This window comes from Anabrus simplex, chromosome 4 (genome assembly GCF_040414725.1).
Source record: "Anabrus simplex isolate iqAnaSimp1 chromosome 4, ASM4041472v1, whole genome shotgun sequence".
NCBI classification, from domain to species: domain Eukaryota; kingdom Metazoa; phylum Arthropoda; class Insecta; order Orthoptera; family Tettigoniidae; genus Anabrus; species Anabrus simplex.
Genome location: NC_090268.1, coordinates 170406662 through 170425724, shown reverse-complemented (window position 1 = coordinate 170425724; position 19063 = coordinate 170406662). Strand labels below are relative to the sequence as shown.

The 19063-nt window shown below is 41.7% G+C and overlaps 1 protein-coding gene across 1 annotated transcript in view; it reads right to left on the bottom strand.

Annotated features, from left to right (window-relative positions):
* Positions 1-19063, bottom strand: part of LOC136872214 (sodium- and chloride-dependent glycine transporter 1-like) — a 421393-nt gene that overhangs the window by 367233 nt on the left and 35097 nt on the right. Inside the window, exon 3 of the mRNA XM_068227369.1 lies at positions 13472-13603. Coding sequence (XP_068083470.1) covers positions 13472-13603 — 132 coding nt within the window. The remainder of the gene's footprint in view (positions 1-13471; positions 13604-19063) is intronic.

Sequence of the window (19063 nt, the reverse complement as noted above, 5' to 3'; positions counted from 1 at the left end):
ATTTCTGTTCAATATCTCCGTTTTTGTGAAAAATATTGTACATATATATTCATTCAATCTTCCAAATCGTATCAATAGTCAGCAGAAATCTTGCATTTCTTGGAAAGTCAACGGAAATATATTTATTTTCAAGATTTTCCAGATGAAATACTTCTCTTGCGCGCATGAATCTTTGGCTTCTGCCAATCAAAAATGGCCGAGGCACTTTTCAACATGTAAGTATACGCGCCAATTCACTCCGCTTCTGTGTATTGCAAGACGGTAATCAACCAAGTCCTTAATGAAAATAAAATACAATTACCAGTATACAGGCCTACATATACGAATGTTTGTGAATAAATTAATGAACATCTACGTTACGCAGAGCTGATGGCGCAACGGTTAACTCAACGGACTGCAGATTGAAAGGATGGAGGTTCAAATATTCCTCTTGGAGGCTTTTTTTTTACACAGGAATATTGTTTTATCAAGGAGAATTATGACGGTACCGTTTTATATTTTGTTAGTGAGTTATGCAGCCGCTTATAGTTTAAAGGAATTATTTCTTCCGTACAACTGGTAAAAGCCGCCTCTGTGGTGTAGTGGTTAGCGTGATTAGCTGCCACCCCCGGAGGTCCGGGTTCGATTCCCGGCTCTGCCACGAAATTTGAAAAGTGGTACGAGGGCTGGAACGGGGTCCACTCAGCCTCGGGAGGTCAACTGAGTAGAGGTGGGTTCGATTCCCACCTCAGCCATCCTGGAAGTGGTTTTCCGTGGTTTCCCACTTCTCCTCCAGGCGAATGCCGGGATGGTACCTAACTTAAGGCCACGGCCGCTTCCTTCCCTCTTCCTTGCCTATCCCTTCCAATCTTCCCATCCCTCCACAAGGCCCCTGTTCAACATAGCAGGTGAGGCCGCCTGGGCGAGGTACTGGTCATACTCCCCAGTTGTATCCCCCGACCAAGAGTCTGAAGCTCCAGGACACTGCCCTTGAGGCGGTAGAGGTGGGATCCCTCGCTAAGTCCGAGGGAAAACCCGAACCTGGAGGGTAAACAGATGATGATGATGATGACAACTGGTAAAACAGGCTAGGCGAAAGCAATACCAGTTCTTCTTTCATTATGATCGGCAAGCGCATGTCATTAGCAAAGCTGTCTAAGGTTAAAAGATACGTCACTCATATCTAATAATTTATTTAATGCGCACAATGTGCAAAGAATTAATATACAAAACATTAATCTTCGTTACAAAATTGCACCAGTGATTCCGATCGCTGTTTACAACTTAAAACATGGTACCTAGTACAGTAAACCGACCCTGGAAGGTAAACAGATTACGAACGAACGAACCTAGTACAGTGTGCACCACATCTTGAACATACACAGTTCAAACCTGGTTCATGATAATGCTTTATAATACATAGTTTAAAATGGAACCCATGAACGGAGAATCTTGTCAGCAATTGGCGCAGTTCATATCCACCTTGAACCCACTCGCGATTTAGCATGGCATCGGTAGAGTAGGAATCTTCCCAGGTGTCATCCTTCTTCGATCATAGGTCCCGAAGCAAATGTATATAGGGTGTTGTTGCTGGAAGTAACAACTGTAACCTTAGCTCTTCCACATAAAATCCTTCTCTGGATAGCTTATACACGAGCCGGGAAGGAGAATACTTGGAGAGGCACAGAGCCCGTTTCAAGTAGTTTGCCTTCAACTTCTCGATTTTATCTGTTTCTCAAATGTTCCCAAATGTTTTCCAAGCCATATGTTGCTATAGGGCTAATTTTTAGATGAAAGAGTTTGATGGCTGTTTCTAAAGACAAGTTTCTCAGATGCTTAATGTCAGATATTGCTTTCATAGATGCATTTAGACGGTCGATGAGGGTGAAAACATTACCTTGGGTTTGAAAAATTACACCCAAGTATTTAAAATACATTACAGACTTAAGTTCTTGGTCTCCATAAAAGAAGGTTCCATGAGGCCCCCTTCTTCTAAACGTCATGGACACTGTTTTTTCTACATTCAGTTTGAGCTCATTTTTATTTATCCAACCTGATTCCTGGAGTTCCTTCTGTGACGTTGATGTTAAGACCATATCATCAGCGTACATTAATAGTTTGACGCTTTCCTGGTTTACCAAATCTACTATGTCTGCTGTCGCAGTGATGAATAGTAGTGGACTTAATGGGTATCCCTGTAATACCCCGGTTGTTTGTTCCAAAATAACAGATTTGGTAATGCCATCATCTACTTCTATTGAATTGTTGAACAGTAGGTTCCTAATCAGCGGTGTAAGGTAGTTCGTACTACGAATGATACTCTCCAATTTTTCTAACAGTATGGTTCTGCTTATGGTGTCAAAAGCTTTCGAATAATCTATAAAGATGGCATGAAATTTACCCCTGGTTGCTTTAAGGCTTCTTCTATGTCAGTCTGGAGACAGCGGATAGCTAAAGTCATTGATTTTTCTTTTCTAAATCCAAATTGCGACTCCGGTAGGTTATTTTCCACCCGTTTATTGAGACGTTTATCTACTAGTGAAGTTAAAGTCTTTAGTAGAGAACATTCTAGTGCTATTCCTCTATATGAGTTGGGATCTGCGGTGTCACCTTTGCCTTTATATAGCATTTTAATTGTAGATTTTCTCCAGTTGCCTGGCATCCTACCTTGCCGCAAGCATTCATTAGGTGAGTGATGGATTCACCCAATTTTGGGAGAGCAGATTTAAGATGTTCATTGAAAATGTGATCTGGGCCACATGCTTTGTTATCTTTAGATGCTGTAATAGTTGATACAACCTCATTAATTGAAAATTCGTCAATTTCAGGAATTATTTGAAAAACTGGCACGAAATAATTAGTAGGTCGTGTGTTCCTCTCTTGAAGCACTGCACTCAAGTGCTTTTCCCAAACTTCCATTGGTAAGTTCCTGGAGAACTTCGGTTGTCTAGGCTTCAGAGCCAAGTAAGGTTCTAGACCGACACGTTCTATAAGTTTCTTTTCTTCTTCCTCTCTATAATGATTTTTGGCTTCTTTTAGTAGTAGTTTGTATGCTCTCCTTTTACTGGCATATATTTCAAGGAATTCTTTTGTTTTCTCACTTCTGGCTGTATGTAATGCTTCCAGTACATCTCTACGACATTTATAGCATTCCTTGGTTAACCAGGGTTGAGATTTCCTGACCACAGGTATTGATGGTAGAGTAGCATTCTGGAGCAGCACTTCTAGATATAATGCAGCCTCATTAAGATTACCCTCTCGTAATAAGTTAAGTATCGTTTGATTATCTTCACCACAGATAAGAGACGGATTACCTTTTCTACTTATTTTTGCACAGTCTTTAACTGTATCAAGCGCACTAGGCCTATTCTCCAGCTGTAAGGAAGTTGCAACTGGTAGGTGTTTCCGTTGCGCCTCGAGAATAATCTCCTGCTTGATCGGCACAAACTTGGATTTTATAAACACCAGATCTATTGTGCTAGCACCATTATGAGACATGTAGGTATTCATGTCAGAGGCATTCACTAACCGAAGACCTTCCTCTTCTAAGAAGTCCAAAACTCATATTGACGAAAAAGAGAGACCGGAGGCAACTTGCATTTTGTCGACCAATAATGAATTGAGTGTAATAGAACTGTTGAGCAAGAAGGCTTTGAACCTTTGCGGCCCTTGGTAATAACTATTACTCCTCAGAAGAGTACCGACTTTTCGTATCAAAAGATTCAGCGTACTGGTGTATGATATTTCAAGAAGACAGCTAAATAATAGACTGCAGCGCGAAAACATGTTTCTTACGCGCACGGCCTAATAGCAGTAACTTACCTAAATATTAATGGTGAAGGGTTGCCACATAACATTGTTTCTATTGTAGCTGACGGTGTGTGTCTATTTAGCAGGGGCGATTTTTCCGAGCATGCTACGCTTGCTGCGCAAGCGCAATATTTTTATATAGCAGGTGAGTTAAAAAAATTTACAATATGTACCGTATCTGTAATAGATCTGTACTATACAAATCGCATGTTGCATATATCTTGGCGAGTCTAGCGAGGCTTGCTCGTGTCTTAAGAGCTTCAGCGGAGCTGTCGACACAGCGAGAAATGTATGCGCGCGCAGGTTTCTTCTCTCCAAGGCCGGTTGCAAGCTGTTACGTTTGTAATGTGTAGTTGGAAGCTCTGATCTGAGAGCTACAGAGCTAGTGTTTTGTGTCAGTGAGTAGTGTACTGAAGTTCCTGATCATCTATTCTGAATTATTTGACGTGCTGCAATGGGTTCCGAACCGTGCATTATTGACAGCTTGTTATGAAATCCATTTTCTCGGAGGACTATCCAAGAGAAAACAGACATTATTAAGAATGACAGGCTCTGTCCGGCACTGCCAGATTTAAAGACACGGCACAGGGAGAAACAGAGAATATGTACGTTCGTTCTCTGTATCTCAATATAATAATACGCACTGGTTGACAGGGTCCAAGAAACTGAATAGACTGTTTTGCTTGCCGTGTTTACTATTTTCTGCTGATAACGGTTTATGGTGTAAAAGTGGCTTTGACAATTTGAACATCCTGACGCTGTCCATTACAAGACATGAGAAATCTGCAAACCATATGAAGTGTTTCTTGCAGTGAAATAGCTTTGGGCGTACAAGGATCGACCACCAGCTGGATGAAAAGAAACGCATCAATGACCAACTTCATAATGAAAAGGTAAAGAAAAATCGTGACATACTTAAACGACTGATCGATGCAGTGTGTTTTTTTTTTTTTTTTTTTAGCAAAACAGGAACTACCATTTCGTGGACATGACGAGTCTGCAACTTCCGTAAACAGAGGGAATTACATCGAACTTCTACAAATTATAAGTGAATATGATCCTCTTCTGGCAGCTCATCTGAAAGACTCCACCATTTTTAGAGGGACGTCGTCTGCAATACAAAATGATTTAATAGCAGAAATAAGTTCAGTAATTGTGAGAAGAATAAAGGAGGAGCTCAAACAAGCAACTTTTGTGGCAATAATATTGGACGAAACGTCCGATATCATTGATAAGTCACAACTCTCTACCTTACTCCGTTTTGTAGATGAAAGTGGTGAAATTCAAGAGAGGTTTCTTGGTTTTGCTGACGTTAGTAAAGATCGCACTGCTGGAGTCCTCTTAAATCATGTTCGTGCTGTTTTAAAAGAGTTCAGTTGTGAGGAAAAGATTGTGGCTCAAACGTATGACGGTGCCCCAGTCTTAGTCGGTCATGTGAATGGGCTTAATAAACTACTTCAAGACCAGTATCCATATGCGACATTTGTGCATTGTTATAGCCACCTATTGAATTTAGCACTACAGCAGTCTGCTTCAAAAATCAAAGAATGTACAATTTTCTTCCAAACAATGTCAGGACTTGCTGCTTTTTTTTTTCAAAGTCTACAAAGGGAACAGCTGCTCTTCGAGATTTTGTTCTGAAGAAGTTGCCAACAGTAGCACCAACGAGATGGAATTTTGCTTCACGTCTTATTAATACTGTGAAGGAATATTATGATACGCTGGTGAAATTCTTTCAACATGTACAGGAAACTTTAGACGACTGGGATGAAGACACTACATTGAAAGCACAAGGATTTTTGTTCTTCTTACTTAAGTTCAACACTAGATTTCTTCTGGCAGTGTTCTCCAAGATTTTTTCATTCTCCGATACTGTGTTCAGTATTTTACAAACAAAAAGGCTGGATATTCATTACTGTGGCAAGAAGGTTGAGGAGCTCTTTTTAAATATCTAGTCTATGAGAGATGAAGATTTTGATAGTTTGTATGGACATGTTGATACTGAAATTGATGTTTATGGAGGACAGCCGTGCTCTAAAAATCGAAGAATTAGTGATGAACCAGAAAAATCAAAATACAAACGTCTATTCAGTGAAATTATTGACAATGTACTTGTCCAAATAGGAGAGCGTTTTAAATGCATAAAGAAATTTGTGTTCTTCTCGCTGTTGGATTGTGATTTGTTTGAGAAGCACAGAAATAGGTTTCCAGACAGTGATGCCCTAGAAAAGACCTATGGGTCATTTTTCGACATTGTTCGCTTAAAAACCGAATTAAGTGTGATGTATTCATCTTCTGATTTTAAAGAGAAAAGTGTTTCAGACTTAATGCAGTTTATGCATACTAATAAATTGTACATGGGTATGCCAGAAATTTTCAAGCTCATCAAACTTGTAGCAACAATTCCTGCTACTACATCCTCTGCAGAACGTTCTTTTTCAACACTGAGACGCATTAATACATATTGCAGATCGACTCAAGGCCAGGAGAGGCTATCATCATTAGCTACGTTGTCCATTGAAAAAGGATTGCTTGCAAAAATTAGATTACAGTCCTCTTTCTATGATGAAGTTATTGATGGTTTTGTAAAGAGAAGCCGCAGAGTAGAATTTGTTTTCAAGTAGGAAGATCTAATAGATAGTTGCAATTTTTCTGTGTACATAGTTTGACGTTTACTTGTTTAAATTATATAATCAGTGGCTTGTCATGATTTGTTAATAATTATAAAATGTGTCTGATTGTTATTCTTTTGGCCATTCTTGAAAGTGTGACGTAACCAGTTTGATGCATGTTCATGTAACCGATGTTTAAAATGTTCATGTGATTCAGCACGGTTTATAAATTTTATTCGTTCAGAACTATGCATGTCCCACCCCAACAACTCTCACGGATAGAAGAGCAAGCCTGACTTTTATGACCAGCATTCGCCCCTGCTATTTAGATCTCTTTCTCACATTTCATATTCTACTCAGTTACGGCATAAAGAAGTTCGTGAAGCTGTTGTTTCGTGTGTTGTGAACAATTGGGCAGTGTTCTCCATTTTGTCCGAAAATCATCTTGGTAATAACCATTCTTCCTCAGAAGAGTACCGACTTTTCATGTCAGAAGATTCAACTTATGGTGGAACATGTGAGTTGACGGCAGCGGGCAAAATATTTCCATATTTCCATTCCGCTTTGAAATTTAGGGAGATTGTACTCAAGAGTTTTAGACTACGGCGCAGATCGACCAGGTCCACCACTCCGTAAGGATGAGCACCACGGTAAGATGATCGTCACAAGTACTGTACACACTGGGGGGGGTTCCTTTCAGTAAATACGAGTGCGTTACTATACCGTGGCCGATCCGAAGACAACACAATAGCACTGCTTCCCTCCGCGAAGTCCGAAGAGAAGTCCTTAATACCTTCGTTAAAACTTTTATCGCTTTCAGCTTATTTGGAAGTGGAGTGCCTGCCACTCGGTCTGCCAATGGGACATAACCAAATGTCTTAGCTAAGTGAATATCACTTGCTGGAACTTTGTAAGGCAACGGGGGCAATATAACTGCCTCCTTGCTAGCCTTATCTGCTAACTCATTTCCCGCTACACCCATGTAGCTTGGGAGCCACATAACCGTGATTCAGGTGCCGGTATCTGAACACCAGGCCAGCAGATCCTGGATACGCTGCACCAGAAGGTGCCGAGGGAAACAGGTATCAATAGGTTGTAGCGAGCTAAAGGAGTCACAGAAGAAAGTGTCGGCGCTCAACGGACAGTGCGTACCGCAGAGCTTCACACATAGCATAGAGCACCGCTGTGTATACACTACAGGTTTCCGGGAGAGCAGAAAGAAACCTATCATTGTCGACAACGAATGCACAGCCCATTTTCGGTTCTGCCCTCGAACCATCCGTGTAAACGACGACTGAACCTGGATACCCGCCAACAACGGACAGGAAGAGCCTCCGATAAATCGAAGGGTCCGTGTTTACCTTCGGGCCACTGTGCAGATCTAGGACTACTTCACGTCGTCGTATTATTCACGGAGGTATCCCACTTGGTTGTGTGACAAGGCAGGAAACTGAAGGTACATCAGCAGTATACACAACGTATGTTCTGGATCATTAGTCAGCATTTTTTCTGCTGAGTCATCACCCGAGGTCACTTGACCCTGGCCAAGGCCATTGACCCCATGACGTCGTGACCACGTACCCGTGACGTAACATTGTTTGTAAACAAGGCCACGTGCTTGACAGCTGTAATCTTGACGGACCCTAACCTCACTTTTTTAGCACGTGGGCGCGGCTAACTTCACTGCTGCCATCTTGACAGGGCCTAACCTTATTGTTGCCACTTTAAGCACGTGGGGCGCGGAATTTAAAATCCATGTGGTTTCTGACAGCTGTCAAGATGACAGGTCCTAACCACATACACGTATTGAACAAGTGAACGCGGCTAACCTCATTGCTGCCATCTTGACAGGTCCTAACCTCACTGGTGCCATCTTAACGACGTGGGGGCGCGGAATTTAAATTCCACGTGCTTTTGTCAGCTGCCATTTTGACAGGTCCTAACGACGTGCATTTCATAAACAAATGAACGCAGCTAACCTCATTGCTGCCATCTCGATAGGGCCTAACCTCACTGCTGCCAACGGACAGTATGTGTATGTGATGATCTTCAAAAGGCAGAAGTTTTCAGTCAGCAGTGTATAAAGATTGTTGGTTACAAGGATGATGTCGAGATAGAGGAGGAGACTAAGGCCAAAGAAGTAATAAAATTTTACTTATGATAACAATGACATTTACAATAAGATACAAAAGTTGAAAACTAGAAAAGAGGCTGGAATTGATCAGATTTCTGGGGATATACTAAAGACGATGGGTTGGGATATAGTACCATATCTGAAGTACTTATTTGATTATTGTTTGATCGGAGGAGCTATACCAGATGAATGGAGAGTTGCTATAGTATCCCCTGTGTATAAAGGAAAGGGTGATAGACATAAAGCTGAAAATTACAGGCCAGTAAGTTTGACATGCATTGTATGTAAGCTTTGGGAAGGCATTCTTTCTGATTAAATTAGACATGTCTGTGAAATTAATAAATGGTCCGATAGAAGGCAATTCGGTTTTAGGAAGGGTTATTCCACTGAAGCTGAACTTGTAGGATTCCAGCAAGATATAGCAGATAGCTTGGATTCTGGAGGTCAAATGGACTGTATCGCGATTGACCTGTCTAAAGCATTTGATAGGGTGGATCATGGGAGACTACTGGCAAAAATGAGTGCAATTGGACTAGACAAAAGAGTGACTGAATGGGTTGCTATATTTCTAGAAAATAGATCTCAGAGAATTAGAGTAGGCAAAGCTTTATCTGAACCTGTAATAATTAAGAAGGGAATTCCTCAAGGCAGTATTATTGGACCTTTATGTTTTCTTATATATATAAATGATATGAGTAAAGGAGTGGAAGCGGAGGTAAGGCTTTTTGCGGATGATGTTATTCTCTATAGAGTGATAAATAAGTTACAAGATTGTGAGCAACTGCAACGTGACCTCGAAAATGTTGTGAGATGGACAGCAGGCAATGGTATGTTGATAAACGGGGTTAAAAGTCAGGTTGTGAGTTTCACAAATAGGAAAAGTCCTCTCAGTTTTAATTACTGCGTTGATGGGGTGAACGTTCCTTTTGGGGATCATTGTAAGTATCTAGGTGTTAATATAAGGAAAGATCTTCATTGGGGTAATCACATAAATGAGATTGTAAATAAAGGGTACAGATCTCTGCACATGGTTATGAGGGTGTTTAGGGGTTGTAGTAAGGATGTAAAGGAGAGTGCATATAAGTCTCTGGTAAGACCCCAACTAGAGTATTGTTCTAGTGTATGGGACCCTCACCAGGATTACCTGATTCAAGAACTGGAAAAAATCCAAAGAAAAGCAGCTCGATTTGTTCTGGGTGATTTCCGACAAAAGAGTAGCGTTACAAAAATGTTGCAATGTTTGGGTTGGGAAGAATTGAGAGAAAGAAGAAGAGCTGTTCGACTAAGTGGTATGTTCCGAGCTGTCAGCGGAGAGATGTCATGGAATAACATTAGTAGACGAATAAGTTTGAATGGCGTTTATAAAAGTAGGAAAGATCACAATATGAAGATAAAGTTGGAATTCAAGAGGACAAACTGGGGCAAATATTCATTTATAGGAAGGGGAGTTAGGGATTGGAATAACTTACCAAGGGAGATGTTCAATAAATTTCCAATTTCTTTGAAATCATTTAGGAAAAGGCTAGGAAAGCAACAGATAGGGAATCTGCCACCTGGGCGACTGCCCTAAATGCAGATCAGTATTGATTGATTGATTGATTGATTGATTGATTGATTGATTAACCACCTAGGGGCGCGGAAATTGAAAAAGTGGGCAAGGCTAATATCACAGACGGGACAGCTGAGGCGCGCGAGTGCAAGGCTAACCTCAGATAATTTTTATGGCAGCAGTGAGGTTAGCCGCGCCCACGTGCTTAAAAATGAGATTAGGGTCCGTCAAGACGATAGCTGTGGCCAAGCACGTGGCCTTGTTTGCAAACAATGTTGCCATTTGTTGCGGGCACGTGGTCATGACGTCATGGGGTCAATGACCTTGGCCGGGGTCAACGACCTCGGGTGCTGACTCAGCAGACAAAACTGCTGACTATTGATCCAGAACATACATTGCGTATCCTTCTTACATCAAACAGTCTGTGACTGCTATCCAAGCGTAATTCAACCGGTCGGGTTGGTCGAGGATAAGCAGCGTACAGCCGACGGTTTCCATTGTGAAATACGCAAGGATAGCTTGGGTGAAGTGGCATCTGTCATAAATAAGCAGTATCGGACAGATGCATTTGCTGGCTGTTCAAATTTCAACATTTTACTCCGAAGTAGAGGCCTGTTTCAACACTTTATCGTTGGCATTTATACCAAGATTGAACCTGAAAGGCCGAGGTTTATACGATTATATCATTGGAAGGATCGGACCTAAAGAATTTTTGACTTCTACAGACGATTAGAAAGACATATTCCGCCCTTCCGAGTGAAGTACATGGAGAAAGAAATAATGACACAGATTTGCTAACAATGCAGTAATTATATGGCATAACGTCTGATGTATACCATTTAAGTGTCGTAGTTTACCCGCACGAACACCCATCCCCACAATGTTCCCACTGGTAGCAACAAGACAATGAAATGCAGAAAAAAAAGAGAAAAAAACAAGGTTGAAGCAACTGTCACCCAATAAGAAAAACACAACACAAAGAAAATGCAGTACTTACCACGAATAGACCAGGTGACCAGAACCCGTGGAAGGAAAAAAATAAAAATAAACGGTCACTGTATTGTTTCAAATGACTACAAGAAAGACACGTCCAGGTACTTTTGGAATAAATATGTAAATTTAATGAACAAAAAGGAAGAAAACAAAGTAAACTGTGGACAACAGGAAAATAGAACATCAACAGGAATAAAAATTAAAATAGAAATTTAAAGAAAAATCAACAAAATACCCTGCGGATCGATCAGACCTATATTATTGGGACCCAATATTTACTAAGCTAACCTACCTTCCTGGTTAATGAACTTCAAATAAATAACGACACAGTTTGATGCCTTTGGGTTCGCTTAAATCCATACAAATTATCAGTCCATGAAATGTAATTCAGAACTAATTCTTTTTTTTTTTTACAACCCAACGTTTTCTTCTCTTGGAAAATACACCAAGTTTTAAAATCTCCTTAAGCTACTAGCCAAGGAGTTATCACAAGGATTTTCACAGCCACATACACGCAGAGCTAAGCAAAGAAAATCCCCCGAATCAATCCGGGAAAATCAGAAAAATAATATCCCAAAGATAAACAGAGATATTGAGAAATGAATCCAATCGGACACAAATAATCTGCCGAAAATAAGGTCAAACGAATTTAGCAATCAACATTACAGCATCCCACCGATACATAAAAAAAACATTAATCGCCAACATTCAATACTAAATCACCATGGCAACAACAACAATCAACGCCCCAGGAAAAGTTGAGCCAATCCCAATTAGAATTGCAACAATGCCATTTACAGACCACAAGAAAAATCAGAAAAACCAACTTCCAGGGTAAGAAAAAAACTAAAAGAAAACTAGAAATAAGCAGAATTAGGAAATAACCACACGGTAAAACCTTATGAACACTGTCGCGCTTAGTATCCATTACCCTAACACAGCCCCTCTAACAGGGCATCACCTTTTTTTTTTTTGAAATGAAAATTATACTAACAAAATAAATATTACAATAAGAGTTAAACATCTTTAAGGATTCTAATTTTGAACTTTTCCTTATCTGAAGGACAATACCAATTCATGGGAATTGATTTCCAACTTTAGCACGCCGCCAAAAAATATTATTATTATTATTATTATTATTATTATTATTATTATTATTATTATTATTCACGAACTAGAGTTCAGGTAAATTTCGATGTCGTTATTCCAGATAAGATTTTCCATGTATCACTAATCAACCAGCAGAAGAACTTCGACGAAATCATAACAGATGTGAAGTTGAAAATTGTTTTACTTACAGTCTTGGTGGTGTAGTGGAAGACAGACCCCGTACTTACTCAAGGCAGAAAATTGTATAAAATTTGTTAAATATTCTACATCTGCGATGTTCCAAGAGTCCGTCCAGAGAAGAAAGGCAGTTCAGTTGGGGGAATGAAACCCCTAATATTCACTAAATCATCCAGGATCCATATTGTCCAAGAGCTTCACAACGAAGCTAGGAACACGCGTCTCTCCTTCCATGTTGTCGGCAGACAGCCTCACCCTTTTTCTCCAACGGCAAGCCGAAGTTGGCTTCACACGCCTGGAGAGCTATGCGCCAGAGGACTGCGCAATAGGCTACAGCCCGGCAAGGTAACTCGCTCGACGACCGGAAGAATGTAGCTCAGACAGGACCTTACTGTCGCAAAATAACTTCAGGGAGCTGCATATAATTAAGTTTCAAATGAGTAGTAATTTATCCTCATATAGAGGAGAAGGAAGCAGATCATGATTTTAAATGACTTTAACGATTAAGTCCACATCTCGCAGGAAGATGCCACAATCAATATCTACGGAGATAAACTCCAACGCGAAAATGTCAAACAAGGAGACTATTTTTTAATTCTGACTCATAGTTAATACCGTACCTCGAAAACAACATTTTGTATCAGTTCTGATGTGTCGAGACTGTTCAAGATAATGATGAAAAGACATGTCTGTCATTGGTCCTAACCATCAAGTCTTCAATGGCACAGACTCAACCACTTTACCTCAATTAGAGACGCAATTCTCCAGTGACAGCTATGGGAGAGGTTGTATTTTTTACGGAACAGTAACATTTCATAGGAATGGTGAGATAAGTGAGCTCCACACTTAATGTTCTTTCTTGAGACGGGGCTCTTCTTGCAGGCGAGGGATTTAGGATTGTACGGGGGAGCATACATCAGGTTTTATGGACGTAAAATTGCTGTAAGATGTTGGGTAAGGGCCAGTTAAGACATTTAATTATAACAGGTTGCATATATTCAAGAAAGAAATAGGCGCAGCTGATTCATTCAGCATTGTAAAGCCTTGAAACCAAAATATAATACGATCATACAATTAAAAGCTCTAAAAATTCTCGTCACAATTTACCTTTGAAGAGCGGACAGATGCGGAAGAAGGTTATGCAAGCTTGACTGGAGAACTGCCCCATGGCGATCTCCATGAAGTAGAGTGGGATGCCACATACAACCAGCATGATCAGGTATGGAATCAGGAAGGCACCTGTGAACATATATCCCGCTGTTTTGAATAACAAATACGTAAATTAAATAAAAATGTTGTTTCTTTTACGTCGCACACACACCGATAGAACTTACGGCGACGATGGGATAAGAAAGGGCTAGGAGTGGGAAGGAAGCGAACTTGGCATTTCTATTAACGCCCAGAATTATAGTAAATAAAGAAGAAGCATTCGGTGATAGCATTAGGTATTACAGCAAACCATCACTTTTTCCGACATCATTAATTCGGAATTCGAGATAATTTCATCTCCTCTACATAGCGCATTTCCCTTGTCACGTGTGTACGAAGCTGAAGGAAGACGTTTCGAGCTATTCTTTTCAATCTGTCCTGACTTGTTTTCGTTTCACTCTCGTGTACGTCGTTTTAACAATTAACTGCTGACCTTCTTTCGTCATTTGTATTTTTTTCAAACTGCAGTTATTTTTGTTGATTTCCTAATGAACAGAGATCGCGACTAAGAACATGAAGTTAGGAGCCTGTATGCAGACCACACTGTTGTGCTGGTCGTGGAAGTACAATTCGGCAACCTTCCTCTACTAACAGTAATCAGAGGGAAAATGGAAAAGGTCGGACACTTCGAAAAATAAAGATGTCAGCAAAAGTAGGACAAGGGCTACGATGGGTGTGTAAATGAAAGAAACGCTATGCCTCAGAAATCTAATACCGTTGGGGTCGGGAAAGGAAAAGAGTTCACCAACGGAGTTCCGGTAGGAAAGATTAAAGTGAGGAGACTGGCACAAGTAAGTGTAAACTATGCCAGACTCAGCTAGGGAAACCGTCCTCACCAGCTGACGCTTCTAAGTTAAGGGACCATGTTTCCTCTTTTATTCGCCTATTGCGACACGCAGATGGTGGTAATTGGCGTTTTAAGACGAAGTACAACTAGGTAAAAATTATCTCTGAACGATTTAACTGGAAACAAAAATTAAAATAAAGAAGTTACTAAATGGAGGAATTTGAAAATATTTTAAAAATTAACGTAAATTGATAAAGCTAAAAAAGGACGCTGAAAACTTGAAATTTAAAAGCCCTTGATTATTACATTCTCACACAGAAAACGAACGACAAAATCAGCGGTTGCCTATTTCGTCACCCAGAGCAAACCGTAGAGCATCTAAGATGGCGAAAATCTCCGCAGTATTCACGCTACATACATTGGGAAACGAGATCTTCGTGCTAACATCATTGCAGACGATACAGCATGCTACATTTCCTCCGATCTTAGAACCACCCGTAAAGGCATGGTGAACGAAGTCCTGGAAATAACTCAGATCAACACAGACGTCCGTGTTCATTTTGGGTACACACGAAGTAGATCTAGTCGTATATCAAGCTGCACAACTAGCCACGGAGGTACTTCACTATGAGTCTGCTCAAGACAATCGCCGATAGCCACATGTAACTCACGACACAAGCTATCAGTTCTAATCCCAACCGAAAGTGTGGCATTTGGCCGGTTTGGTACTGTCGGGTATCGGGTACTAAAGATGTATTGATAGTGTCGATGTCGCGATATTTCACGATTTTTCGCAGAGTGCATGAGGAGTATCTGTTGCCACCGCGATTCGGAATGTAGGCTGGGAATAACGCTAGTACGGAAAGCTGCGGTAGCCAGACAAACTCCACTAGGGCGATTATTATCTAAAAAATTTCAGCGTAGATCTTGGAGTTGAACCATAAGTTGCACTAGCATAGCCCATTCGGGATAAAATAGTGGCCGTGAGAAACGTAACATCAACGATTTCGCCGCTGAGAATCGAAAGCCGTGCCATCTGTCGACTCGGTTAATATATTACTGTAGCTGTCTCTCAGCCAACGCCATCCTTCCGGAACTATCATGTGGAGCTAAATCTTCTACATACAGTATCTTCTTGAACGTATATTGAGAAAATGCATTCTGTACTCGGACTCGAACGAGCCGGGAGGGACATGAAGTTATCAATAAACGTAGGTAAATGTGGAGATTACCCCATACCCCCAAGTGGTGCCGTAAGCTTCTTCCCGGTGAAAAAACACGGCGACAATGTTCTTTTTTCCGGACAAAGGCGTCTTGGATGGCGCTCTCCAGATTGACCAAATGATCAGTGGCAGACTGATGACAGCGAAAGGGACCTTCCTTTTCGATGGCCCACACAGGACGTGGGTCAACCATCCTTTCAAATATCTTACAGAGGCCAGGTCTCAAACAAGATTCTTGTAGACAGGCTAGTGTTTAGTGCGGTCGCAGTGACAGATATCAATGATGTAACTCAGCTAGGCGACATATATATCGATTGAAGTTCCATTACAATAATGCCATTGTGCGGAGGAGTACAGTAACGAAATTATGACAATTCTTTTTCCAACTTTCGTTCTGGAGTCTTCCAATCACCGATAATCCACGATAGTGAGTGGTTCATCCTCAATCGTCCCCTAACTAGAGGGTGACACTGTGACCGAGCACTCCGCCGATGGTGAATCTTCGACCTCGGAGAACTACTTTCCCAAGAAAGAAACCGATCAGGAGGTCGTCGGGGCCTGTCGCTCTTCTAGGCATTGGCAGGCAGGCTGGAAGACTTTCCAGCCCTAGTTGGAGAAGTCTTTTCTTCCCACACTTGTGGGGGACGGCTTCCCGGCCGATCGCTGCAACGTCGGCAATGACGCACTTGTTGGCTTCCCAGGAGGTACGAATACCTTCCTGGGTACTCCACTTTCCTCGAATACTTCATCTTGTTTGTGGCTGAGACTTTTCCGTACTTGCTACGTACTTGCGTTAGGTACAAAACTTTCTGTTATGAACCGCACTTCTGTAAACCTTCAGCAAAGGAGACCGAGAATTCCTTTGCGGCCATGGACTTTCTCCGATCTCCTTGACAGGACAGCTTATCCAGAGCTTTCCCTGTATGTTCTTCTCTTCCCTAAATGCGGGACATCTGTTGAAAATCGGACAACGCGCACGTGTGCAACTGACGCACACAGGTGATGATGTGCAGTCGACACCAGCATGGTCACCTTTCCCACATTTCTTTCAGGTATTGAACCTCGACATTGCAATGATACGTGAGTTGTGGTGTCTTACGGCTTCCGCCGCATCCGGAATACGGTGGCCCCTGGACAAAGCCGGATCAGATGAAAGATGTCAGAGCGCGGTGCGGACTGATACCTAACAGCGCGCTCTTAACTTCCCATGATCTTACGCTGGCAACGTGTCCAGGCTTAACTTTACAGACCTCGGGTTCTAACCCAGGTCTAAGGGCATTAACCGTAGAGACCCCAGTTCGAAGCACGCGACCAGGCTTAACCTTATAGACACACGGCTTATACTCCAGGCCTAAGGGCGTTAAACGTAGAGACCCTATTTCGAAGCATCTGTCCAAGCTTAACCTCAAAGACCCCGGGGTCGATCCTAGAGTTAAGGGCATTAAGCTTACAACCTGAGTTTGAAGCCGAGGCTAACAGCATACCAGTTCAGTCTTAAGCTCACGCTGACCAGGCGTTAACCTAACCCGTTGCCCGTCCTTACACCAGCTCGGACATAACATTACATCCTAGCTAATTCTGCAGGCTTAAGGTCACGCTGACCAGGCGTTAACCTAACCGGTTGCCCTTCCTTACACTAAGTCAGGTATAACTTTACACGCTAGCTACTGGTGCTGGCTTAGCCTCACGCTGACCAGGCGTTAACCTAACCAGTTGTCCTTCCCTCCACTCTGGCTAAAGGTGGATGCTTAATCTTCCGCTGACCACGGGTTAATCTAACTTAACCTCCCGGGACATAGAGCTGAACATGGAGCAAGATGGCGGCTACAAGGGTAAATACTTTTGCTTTATTCGTAGGGGCGTATTGTCAGAAGGTGACTTCGGGGCCTCAGAGTTACACTAGGAACAAGATGGCGGCTGCACATGGGACTAGAAGACAGTGTTAAGCTTAATACATGTTCATTATTCATATTTTTAGTGTCTGGAACTTGGACTTTGACTTAAAATGGAGTTCTAGTTTGGAACTCCCTTGAACTAAAAAAGAACTACTGCCAGACCAAATTCCGGCACTTCGACGACACTACAACGTATTTAGTAGGATGTAAAGCTAATATTATTATTATTAATAGTTGATCCAAACAGAGATCGAGTCTGGGATCCCCTTAAACAAGAGAAGAACGATTGCGGGACTAAATTACGGCACATCGGTGTATCTCAAAAGTAGTTAATAGTACATAAGGTTACTTGTAGGATGAATCTTTGACCCAAAACAGAGATCTAGTCTGGGGTGCACTTGAACAAAAGAAACATTAGTAACATCCTACAGAGAGATCAAGTCAAGGACCCTTGAACAAAAGAAGAACGGATATCGAACTTGGAACTCTCTTAGACTGAAGCTCAACATCACCAGGAAATCGAACATTACATTTTTTCTTGAACCGAAGGCTAGTGTAACCCAACAGCTAAATCTGCTACAGCATAAGAGGAATGCTGAAAAGTATTATAAAGCGAACAATGCAACATCTCAGCAGAATTGTTTCTGCAAGGAGAAAGGGTAAACTCACCAACCTCGCAAAAATTTGCGAATGTAGTCTTTTGTGCAAGTATTCATACATGTTATTATCCGGTGTGCGTGTGGAAAATTATGCATACGTTTGAACTACGGTTGATTGTCCTTCCCCACACCAGCTCGGACATAACTTTACACCCTAGGCTTAACCGAACGCTGACCATGCGTTAAGCTAACGGTGGCTCATCCTATACGAGCTTAGCGCCTACACGTTGTACTAATAGGACAATGGAGATGGTGTAAGATATCTTGCATGTGCTTTATTCATTGGGGTGTAACGTTGGTAGGCAGCCTCAGGGGTGTGGGGGTGCTTGGAGCCGAACTTGGAATCTTGAACAAGATGGCGGCTACACACATTGTACTGATAGGACTAGTGAGATGGCGTAAGGCTTAATACATGTGCTTTATTCGTAGGAGCGTAACGTTGAAAGGTTAACTCTGAACAAGATTGTGGATAGAAATGGTACTAGGGAGATGGTGTAAAGCTGAATACATGTGCTTTATTAATAAAGGGCGTAACGTTGGAAGCCGAACTCGGAACAAGATTGACGCTACAAATGGGACTAGGGAAAAGGCGTAAGTTTAAAACATGTGCTTAATTCATAGGGACCGTAACGCTGGAAGCTGAACTCGGAACAAGATTTTGGCTACACATGGGACTAGGAAGATGGTGTGAGACTTAACACATAGCTTTATTTAGAGGGGCGTAACGCTGAAAGGCGACCTTATCTTTTGGAGCTGAACGACCGCACAAATGACCAATGGGAAATAAGGGCTAAATGTCGAAAGGGCAAAACGACTAAATGGTTAAAGGATAAAGGGGCTAAATGGCAAAAGAACAAAAGAAAGGGAAGAAAGGCAAAAGGGTAAAAGGGCAGAAGGGAATGAACTAGGGTTTAGGGCTTAGAGCT